Source organism: Hipposideros armiger, unplaced genomic scaffold (genome assembly GCF_001890085.2).
Source record: "Hipposideros armiger isolate ML-2016 unplaced genomic scaffold, ASM189008v1 scaffold_283, whole genome shotgun sequence".
Lineage (NCBI taxonomy): Eukaryota > Metazoa > Chordata > Mammalia > Chiroptera > Hipposideridae > Hipposideros > Hipposideros armiger.
The window spans coordinates 1,033,069-1,044,089 of NW_017731633.1; the positions used below are offsets into that span (position 1 = coordinate 1,033,069).

Sequence of the window (11,021 nt, forward strand, 5' to 3'; positions counted from 1 at the left end):
AAAAAAAAAAAAAAAAAAATTACGGTGTGTCCTTATTCACCGAATCTGGCACCCTGTGACTTCTGGTTCTTCCCAAAGTTAAAATGATTCAGGACATGGAGGCAGCAATGACAGTATAACTAAAGACACTCACAAAAGAGGACTTCCAGAGCTGCTTCAGAAAGTGGCAAGAATGATGGGATAAGTGTGTTCGAAGCGAGGGGGAGTATTTTGAGGGGGATTAATGGCAATGTGTCCTTTACTGTAATAATTTTTTTATTTAAACACTCACCGTATTGTTTGATCACACCTCGTAGGTTGTAAAACTATCAAGAAGCAAGGCAGTGATTACCTTAAAGTCAGGATAGTGATTACCTCTAGAGAGGAGGGAAGTAGTGGTGCTGGGGGTGGGCAAATGAGGCCTTATGGGATGCTGCTGATGTCTATTTCTTGACCAGGGTTGTGTTGACGAGGATGACTGAATTTCTTATAGGTCAAATAGACACCATGGAAGAGAGCTCAGTTTACACTCATTAGAAGGTACGCTATCTAAGAAGGCTGGCTTCTGGAATAGGATATGAAGAGGCTTAGGAGAGGTTATGTTGGAGTCAAATCACCCATGGCTCTTTTTGAAACTATTCCAGCTAATAAAAAAAGGAATACTGCCATTTTATAATCTCTATTGAACATATGGACCTAGACAATGATCACCAATGGCTAGCATTACAAAAAAAGAGACATCCAGAACTTTTTTTTTGCCTCCTGATAGATACATAAAACCATTCATGAAGTATTCTTCTCTGAATATTGAACCTAAAACTAATCAGCTTCTCGACCTAACTACCAATTTATAAGAAATACAGGGGACAGAAGGATATATTAAATGACACCACGGAGAGGCAAGCAACAAACTTCAAATTGTTGGAAACTCCACAGGACAAATAACCCAGTTTTATCAACAAATACATTGCAAGGGGGAAAAAAAGAGGGAGGGAGACCTGTATATGTAGATTAAAAGATTCTTAAGAGATATAGCAACAACTTGCAACACATGAATTTTATTTGGATGATGATTTAAACAAACTTTAAAAATTATGAGGCAGTCTCTCAAATAGTTAAACATAGAGTTAGCATGTGATCCAGCAATTCTACTCCTAAGGCTATGTTAAGAGAAATAAGAACATGTACGTCTACCCAAAAAACTTTTACATGAATATTCAAAACAGTATTATTAATAATAGCCCCAAAGTAGGAACAACCTAAAATGCCCATCAACTGATAATTGAATAAATACAACAAGGTATATCTATACAAGAGAATGTTATTTAGCAATAAATAGAATTAAGTACTGATATGTGCTACACAGGGGTGAATCTTGAAAACATTATGTCATGTGAAAGAAGCCAGTCACAAAGAACTACACATATTGTATTATTTCATTTACATGAAGTGTCCAGAGTAGGAAAATCTATAGAACAAAAAGTAGACTATAATTGTCTAAGGCTGGGGTTGGGGGATGTGGCAGTTGGGGTGATGGCTAAGGGGTGTGGAGTTTCTTCTGGGGATAATGAAAATGTACTAAAATTGTGGTTATAGATGCACAACTCTATGATATACTTAAAACCACTGAATTGTACACTTAAATGGGTGAATTGTGTGGTATGTGAATTATACCTCAATAAAGCTGTTTAAAAAGATAAATCTACCAGAAAAAATAAAAAGAGAGACAACCAGGAAAATCTGAATGCTGACTGAATATTTGATGATATTACTGGATTACTGTTATTTGTTTCAGGTGTGATGTTTTGTCAGGGTTTTTTTTAAGGGTTATTTTTTAGAGACAGGTACTGACATATTTACAGATGAAATGATACATTGGGGATTTGTTTCAAAATAATGGAGAGGCTTACAGTGGGGTGAGAGATGAAACCAGACTGGTCACAAGTTGGTCATTACTGAAGATGGGTGATGAATACAAAGTAATTCATTGTTATTCTTTTGTATGTCATTGAAAATTTCCAAAATAAAAAGGGTCAGAAGCCACAAGACAGGAATCTCTGTCAGGCTCTACCCTTCATTCACTGTGTGAACCCCTCTTTTTTCGGAGTCTCCTGGTGAAGACTGAGGATGACAATACCTGCATCGCCTACCGTTCTTGTGAGGGATAAAAATGAAGACATGTGTAAGGTACCTTACCAAGGAACGGGGCTCCTTTTTGTCTAACAAGGCCAGAGATTCCCAAAACAAAACCCGCTCATCACACACAAGGGTGCCATGAAACCTGACTGACTATAAGGACCCCCAGAGCTATGTAGAGAAGTACCTACGACAGAAACCAGTCTTCCACTCCAATCAGTACCCCTACAGCAAAGTGAGATATTTCCAATTCAAATAACCCTGCCGTTAGGTGCCAACGGACTTTCAACAAGTGGCCTGAGGAGAGAAAAATGTGGAGTAGGAGGAGGGGACACACCAAGATCTTCCTTCCACTCCCACCGGTTTATCCGGTAACCCACTACTTTTCAATACCTCTCCCACAGGTTCTACTCCCAAAGATGGAACTGGAGGTGGGGAGCAGAAAGGAGGATGAGCACCTAGGTTCCCAAAAGGAAGAAGGTTGAAAACTCAGGCTATTTCATCAGGAGAAAGGGACTGCCTCCTCTCCCAGATTCCCATCTTACCTGACTCAATAGCACCGGTCTTCAAGCGACGATCGTTTGGATAGGGCGCGGGGGTGGGGGCGGGGGCGTGTGTGAGCGTGAGGGGCGGGGCTACAAGGTACAGGAGCTAATGGGCGATGACACGGAGGCTCACAGCGCCTCCAGGCCTCGGATCCTTGAGCTTGAGGAGCGTGAAACTTCAGACGTCCAGGGACTTCCGTGATCTCTGCTCTTTCCACTCACCACACCCACCCCTAGAGTCCTACCCACCAACGAATGGTTGGTGATGTCTGTTTTATCTGGTCCCAAACTTACGCAGAGGCAGCCTCCCTGTGGGAGCTAAGCAATCGGAAATCCTGGGATCTCAGAGCATTGAAACGAAACCCATTCCCTGGATCTTCTGGAATCCCAACCACCTCTACCCACAGGCCCCATCCCCAGTCGCTGACTAACTCCATCTCATTTTTGAAAGTACTTCAACACAGTTGTGGAGTCACCCCTCCCACGAGTTCAGAGAGACCCACTCAGTTTTCACCCACTAGGCAAATTCATTTGATTTAGCCCTGTGGTAAAAGGATGTCTCTTACCAAGTAGATATGGGATCTTGGTGGACTCAGTAATACAATTTGGTAGTTCCCCAACCTGCTTGTGTGTTAGTTCACTGATCATTTAGTCTACATGGATCAATTAGTCCACAACAGTCTTGGAAACCCTTTTAACAATAATGTTTAGGCCCATGATAGGATTACTATATCCCATTAGCAAGCACATTAATATCCTTCCCATCTTTGTTGAAGCCACCGTTTCCTGAGGTTTTCTTGGCTGAAGGCCAGTTCCTGGATAAAGCAAATCTAGTAATCTAGCATCTGAATTTGCCATCACAAAGAGAGGGCAGGAACTCAGGACTGGATGTTTAGCTCTCAAAAGAATGGAAGATTCCCGGGCCAGCCGAGTGGCTCAGTTGGTTAAGCGCTCGCTCAAGAGTGTGAGCTCTGAGCAACAGGGTTCCTGGTTTGATTCCCAGCCCGAGCTGAGCTGCCAACAGGTGGCAGGGTGGCTCAGCTATAAAAAAAAAAAAAAAAAAAAAAAAAAAAAAAAAAAAAAAAAAAAAGAATGGCAGATTCCTGAGGGGAAGACTGAACATCGGAGACATTTATAGCAAATAAAAACAGAACTGCTCACACCCGGTGCTTGTAGTCCCAGTGAATTGATTTATTAACAACAGAATTACTCCTCCAGCTCCATTCCAGGAGCTGGGCAGACCAGTTAAGAGGCAGGTTTGGTTGGCATCACTGACGATGAATGTATATGAGGAAGGGGATGGGGAAAATCCAATGATGGTGGCAACCAGAGGGGCCTAGGAAGGAGGATGCCAAGCCAGGCCCCAAGAGCGCCCCAAATAATGCTGCTACCCTTGGGAATAAAAGGAGTTCTGGGTCCAAGGACATCAACAGTTGCAAGTCGGTATCAAAGAGTTGCTTGGTAGAGCTGTTTTGAGGGATGTGTGATGTCAGGCCACGTGAATGATGTTAGGAAGCCACACAACAGGTTAATCAGAAATTTGATTATCACCTTGCAGGATTTCCTCCTTTTGGACCTCTTTAATGGGCATTAGATGCATACTTAGGGATAAAGATGTGGAGGATATGATAGACTGATTCAAACTCGAGGATTTGAAGGGAATGCCATGGGTGAGGCAGTACACAAAGTATGTGGGGATGGGGAGGATGGCAATGAGAGACAGGACAATCAGCAGGATATGCGCCCATGGTGGGTATTGTCGAAGCACCTCTTTTGACTGTGGAGAGATGGGAAAGGGGTTCAGAACATTGAAGCTCCCAGAAGAGGAAAGATTGTGGAAGGGAAGAGTGGGAGGGATACCAGGGCAGAGGACTAAATGAGTCTTTTGGGGAACAGAGAATGAGATGACAGGGTCTTTAGGCCAAGAGTGGATTGACAGGTCTGGCCCCCCTCCCTAGAAAGGTCTGGGGTCTGGAGAGGGAAGCTCACACTGCTTGAGTCCCAGGCCACATAGGTCAGGGTCTTCAGAGTCAGAAGTAACAGAGTGGCTGCAAATAGGACTAGCAGCACAACTGGAGACAGATAGCACCACAACCAGCGAAAGATGGGATGGACGGGATGGTTACACAGAATCCTCAAGTCTGCAAGGAGCCTGGAAGAAAAGGCCACGAGACTATGGTAGGCCCAGATGTTCCTTCTCTTCCTTGGGGGGCAAGGCCAGCCTGACCTTAGTGTCTTTCAAATATTCTACCTCATTTCCAAACCCCTGCCTCAGCTCAAGCCTTGTCCTTTCTTCTTCTCTTCTCCCTAGTCAGTCTTCCATCCTAACCCTAGAAAAACTTTCAAACATTCCTCTACTGCCCTCAAACCTTTCATGACTACCCAGTGCCCTCAGAATAAAGGCCAAGTTCCTTTCATTCATTCCATAAACATGAGAGTGTTTATGATGTGCCAGGGACTTTTCTAGGTGCTGGGTATTCATAGTGAACAAACAGACCCCCAAAAATTAACACTTGATCCTCAGAGAACTGAACTTTTCTTGGTTTCTCCCAGCCCATGTATCCAGCCTCTTTTAGTGCATGTTCTCAATCTCAATACATATACAAGTGGGGTCCTTTGGCCTAGAATACTGCTCTTTCTGTGTGCCTACCCATCCATCTGTCCAGATTCTGCCCAATCACCCTCTCCTGTAGGCCACACTTTCCAGGTGCCCCTAGAGTGCCGCCAGCTACCTCTGCTATAGACTTACCACCTTGAACTGGGATTGTCTGCTTATATACACCTTCCAATTTAGATTCTTTGAGAAGAGGAGCTAATTCTCATTCATTTGTATACCAGTACCACAAGGCTTTCCCAACACAGAGAAAATCCCCTGGAATATTTGTGGAGTTAATACATGACTGAACTGACTCCCAGAACCACTGTGACCTGAAAATGCTGCCACTTGAGCCTTCTGTCCTTGAATTATACCACTTGGATGTCCCCCTAGCATCCTGGTAAAAAGTTGTGCCCTTGTATGTGACTTGGATTCGCCCACTCTCCCATTCCATAGTGATGTCTATTAGGTCCCAGGCCCTGATTATCTTGTTCCCTCTTCCCTGGCAGCTCTTTCTTGCAGAATTAAACCATGTCTCGCAACCTACACCTCTGCCCCCCAGCCCAAGACACTGTTAGCTCCCATTTGAAATATTACAATAGCTCCCAAATGTTCTCCTTGCTTCACTCTGGACTCCTTATAGTCTCTTCTCCACACAGCAGTCATAGGTGCTTTTTAAAAAATAAATCTGAGGGGCCGGCCGAGTGGCGCGTTGGTTAAGAACTGGCTTGGGATGCATGAGGGCCACAGTTCGGATCCCACATATGAGGACCAGTGACACTGCTCTCTACAGCTAAGATGCTGAACAACAGCTCAACCTGGAGCTGGGCTGCCGTGTGTCGACGGCGTAGGCTGCAGCCCCTGCTGCAGTGGGTTGCCATGGGCTACCGTGTGTAGCCAGCAGCCAGTGTGAGTGGCCAGCAGCCCCGGTGAGCGGCCATCCAGAAGCCAGCGACTGATTTGCCTCACCAGGGAAGAGCGCAATGATGGTACCAACTTGGGGCAGTGAGGCAACGTCCTCCACAATTAGACTGAAGAACAAAAGGACAGCAACTTGTCTGTTCCCNCACACACACACTGGAATTGGGTCTGAGAACCCTTTTCACGTACCAAAAGGCAAAAAACACAAATTGAAGAGACAGAGTAAACATCAGAATCAGACACAGTAGGGATGTTGGAATTATATGACTGGGAAATTGAAACAACTATGATTAATATGCTAAGGGCTCTAATGGATAAAGTAGGTAGCATGTAAGATAGGCAATGTTGACAGAAAGATGGAAATCCTAAGAAAGAACCAAAGAACTGATAGAGATTAAAAAAAAAAAACTGTAACAGAAATGAAGAATACCTTTGATGGGCTTATTAGTAGATTGGACATGGCTGAGGAAGAGCTTGAGGATATCTCAATAGAAACCTCCCAAACTGAAAAGTAAAGACAACAAAGACTGAAAATCAGCAGGCAGAAAATCAGTAAGGATATAGTCGAATTCAACATCATCAATCAACTGGATATAACTGACATTTACAGACTGCTTCTTCTAATAACAGCAGAGTACACATGTTTCTCAAGTTCATTTACCATTATGAACCACATCCTGAGTCATAAAACATCTTAACAACTTTAAAAGACTAGAAGTCATACAATGTCTGCTCTCAGTTTACAATAGAATTAAACTAAAAATCAGGAACAGAAAGATAACTGGAAAATCCAAAATATGTGAAGATTAAACAAAACACTTATAAATAACAGATGGGTCAAAGAAAAAAATCTCAAGAAAAATCTGAAAATATTTTGAACTAAATCAAAATAAAACATGACTTACCAAAATTTGTGGGATGCAATGAAAGCAGTACTTAGAAGGAAATTTATAGCATTGAATGCATATATTAAAAAAAGAAGAAAGATTTAAAATCAATACTCTAAGTTTTTATCTTAGGAAACTGAAGAATAGAAAATTAAATTCAAAGTAAACAAAAGGGAAGAATAACAAAGAATTAGAACAGAGATTGAAGACAGGAAAATCAGGGCCCAGTTGGTTAAGAGCACAAGCTCTGAGCAACAGGGTCGCTGGTTCAATTCCCACATGGGCCAGTGAGCTGTGTCTGAGCTGAGCTGCTGCTGACCTGCCAACAGGTGGCAGGATGGCTCAGCTGGTGAAAGTACATGCTCCTAACAACAAGGTTACCAGTTCGACTCCCACATGGAATGGTGGGCTACGCCCACCTGCAACTAAGATTGAAGGACAACAACTTGGTTGTTCTCCTCCCCCAATTCCCAAACACTGTTCCCCTTCCCCAATTCCCTAATAAAAATCTTAAAAAAAAAAAGACAGGAAATCAATAGAGAAAATCAACTAAATTAAAAGCTGACTCTTTGAAAAGATCAATAAAATTGATACGCCTCTAGCCAGGATAACTAAGAAAAAAAGAAAGAGGACACAAATTACTAAAATCAGACATGAAAAGGGGCTATCACTTACAGAGCCCATGGACCTTAAAAAAAGGATAATAAAAGAATACTATGAACAACTCTATGCCCACAGATTTGATAACCTAGATGAAATTAACCAATTCCTTGAAAGACACAATCTTCCAAAACTCACACAAGAAGAAATAGGTACTCTGAATAGGCCTGTCTCTATCAAGGAAATTGAATAAATAATTAATAACCTTCGAAAACAGAAAGCACCAGGCCCAGATGGGTTCACTAATAAATTCTACAAAATACAGAGGGTGCCAAAAAAAATGTATATATATTTTAAGAAAGGAAAAACTGTATTAAAAATTGTAATACTTGGGATGGCCGAGTGGNAAAAAAAAAATCTGAGTATGTCACCCTTACTCAAAACCCTCCAATGCCTCTTCTATAATCCTGCACAAAAAACTAAGTCTTACTATGGCTTAGAAGGCCCTCTCTGTTCTCCTGTTACCTCTCTGGCCTCATCCCTTAACATTCTATTCCCACCTCACTGATCTCCTTGTTCCTCAAAAACTCCAGGCAGGATGTTTCCTCTTGTCTTGGTACTTACTGTCTCCTCCGCTTGGAACATACTTTCTCAGAACTTTGTCATGGCTCCTTTCCTCATTTCATTCAGGGGTTTGTTAAAATGTCACACTTTGTATCAGAGAAGCCTTCCCTGCAATTCTATCTAAATTAGCACCCGTACATACTCCCACTCTTTTTTTTTCAGCTGAGCCATCCTGCTACCTGTTGGCAGCTCAGCGGCAGCTCAGCTCAGACCGGGACTCGAACCACTATTGCTCAGAGTTCGCACTCTTGAGCGAGCTCTTAGCCAACTGAGCCACTCGGCTGGCCCCATACTCCCACTCTTGAGCATCTTACTTTACCCTTTCATTTTCTCCTGTCCATTATCACCACCTGACATATTGTTCACTTGGTTAGTGTCTCTCTCTACCACTAGAATGTAAGTGATGGAGGAGAGGGATGGTTATTTTATTCAATGCTGTATCCCCGATGACTAAAAGAGTGCCTGGCACTTATTAAGCACTCAATAAATAGGTTAAATAAATGAATAAATAAAAAGGTTTCTCAGAAGGCCCTGAAGTTAAGGGTCCCTATGTCACTCTAGCTGAATGAGAACTAAGCCAACAACAAAGGGGTCAGCCTTCCCTACAGACCCAAGCGATCACCTCTTGGCCCCATAGGCCCAGCCCACAGCCATGTTTTCAAGTGTGATGATGAGGATTATGGGTAGGACCACCCAGTACTGATTCAGCAGTCTTATGTAGTAGAGGCCTGAAGGTCGAATGAAGAAGAGGCCACACAGGAACATGAGCACAGAGACAACCACTGGAGGAAACATTGGATCTGGATCAAGGTTGGAGGTCTGGCAGGGTGAAAAGGGCTAAGCAGAGATCATAGACCAGGGCTGGACTACAGTCTCAGTGAAATCAGGGTAATTGATGGGAGTAGGCCATAGATCGGAGTACCTGTAAGCAGCTTTGGATGTTTCCTGAAGGAAGAAAAGGTGTCCTGGAGTGGAGTAATGATGCCCTGCAAGGTCCCTATCATGAGGCTCAGCCCTAGCATGAGCAACATCAGGAAGAAGAGGATGGACCATGAGACAGACGCAGGAATGAATGACATGGCTTCAATGAAGGACAGGAATACAAAGCTTGTACCCTCCTTAATCTGTTAAGGGGAGAAAAGGCAGGAATTAAAGTGTCCTTGAACTTAACAACAACAACAAAAATACAAAGATACATTCTACTTTCCCTGGAAAACTCCCCTAAAAGCCCTGGGTCACTGAGAAAATCAGATCTCTAAGCTGAGCCTCTGTCATGGAAAACCAATCCACCTAGCATTATCCACCGAAGGGCATTCTGCGAGCTATAGTTCTTTGCATCACCAGGGCTGCAGGTTATTCTGGTGCTTCTTAGACTTTTTTCTGGTGCTAATAAAAGCTGAAATTTGTTTTACAGAAGGCTTTGAGGGACCCTAGGCCCAGCTCACCTATTTTTACTGACCTTCAAAAACTGCTTCTCTAAGTTGCACTCAGGCACATGGTTAACGACTATGCTCTTGATGGAAGGGGGAAGACTGTTGAGCCAGGAGGTGAAGATGGAGGTCGGGTTATCAAGCAGGTTTGAAGGGGGCTGGGCCTCAGGAGGCAGTTCCCCGAGGATTACCAGCCTTGAAAGTGTTTCAACATTCCTGGGAATAAGAAGTTGAATCACATAGAACCATTTGGCTTCTTAGGAGACCGCCTCCTTTTCCCTTATCTTCCAGATGAGGACATCACTAGCCTACCATTACTGACCTGGGTAAGGTAGAGCCTGGGATGACACCTAGAAGGCACCCACCTTCAGGGTCATGAATTTGTGTGAACCTGGAGAATTTATGACCAGGGGAAATTCCAGGAGAAGTCATTCCTATAATCTCCTTGGGAACTCTGGATGATCTTGGGTCTGGTGGTGACTTTTTTAGATACAACACCAAAAGTGCAATCCATGAAAGAAATAATTGATAAGTTGGACTTCATTAAAATTAAAAGCCTGCTCTGAGACTTTTATCAAGAGAATGAGAGGACAAGCCACAGGCTGAGAGAAAATATTTGCAAAGTAAAATATGCACATACATAGTACATCAGGAATATATATACAGAGGGTGCAAGAAAAATGTATACACATTTTAAGAAAGGAAAAAACTGTATTAAAATTGTAATACTCAATATACACCGATAACAAAAGATAAATACGAGTCAAGTTTGACTTCTGCAGTTACAAGAGGTGCTCAAAGTGGTTACCATCAGCATAATTTTAATATAGTAAAATGTGTATACATTTTTTGGCACCCTCTATATATATGTTCCTGATGTACTATGTATGTTTAAGAATGCTGTATAAGAACGCTTAGAGCAGCATTGTTTTAGTAGCCAAAAACTAGAAAGACTCCAAATGTCCATTAATAGTACAATGGGTAAATAAAGTGTGGTGTGGTATGTTCATACACTGGAACATTATATAGTATTAAAAAGCACAGATTAGAGCTACACATAACAATATAGATCGATCTTAAAAATGTATATTGAATGAAAGAAGTAAAACACAAAAGAATACGAAGAGAATGTATATATAAATGAACAAATCAAACTACATAAATGGACATACTAAACTATATTGCTTACATACGCACACATAGATAATAAAATATGAAGAAAAACAAAGAACTAATTATCGTAAAAGTCAGGACAGTGGCTACCTCTAGGAAAGAGGAAAGCAGTTATAATTAGAGATATGTA

General features: G+C 42.3%; 1 protein-coding gene across 2 annotated transcripts in view; it reads right to left on the bottom strand.

Moving 5' to 3' along the window:
- Positions 1-3,815: 3,815 nt before the first annotated feature.
- LOC109390982 (orphan sodium- and chloride-dependent neurotransmitter transporter NTT5-like) overlaps positions 3,816-11,021 on the bottom strand; it is a 16,237-nt gene continuing 9,031 nt past the window's right edge. The window contains exons 7-11 of one of the 2 annotated variants that reach the window (XM_019658141.1): positions 9,748-9,934; positions 9,211-9,412; positions 8,911-9,070; positions 4,650-4,812; positions 3,816-4,437 (exon numbers count right to left, since the gene is read on the bottom strand). In XM_019658141.1, the coding sequence (XP_019513686.1) occupies positions 4,189-4,437; positions 4,650-4,812; positions 8,911-9,070; positions 9,211-9,412; positions 9,748-9,934 (961 nt within the window). In that variant the 3' untranslated portion in view covers positions 3,816-4,188. The remainder of the gene's footprint in view (positions 4,438-4,649; positions 4,813-8,910; positions 9,071-9,210; positions 9,413-9,747; positions 9,935-11,021) is intronic. The other variant, XM_019658140.1, reaches the window with a different exon arrangement.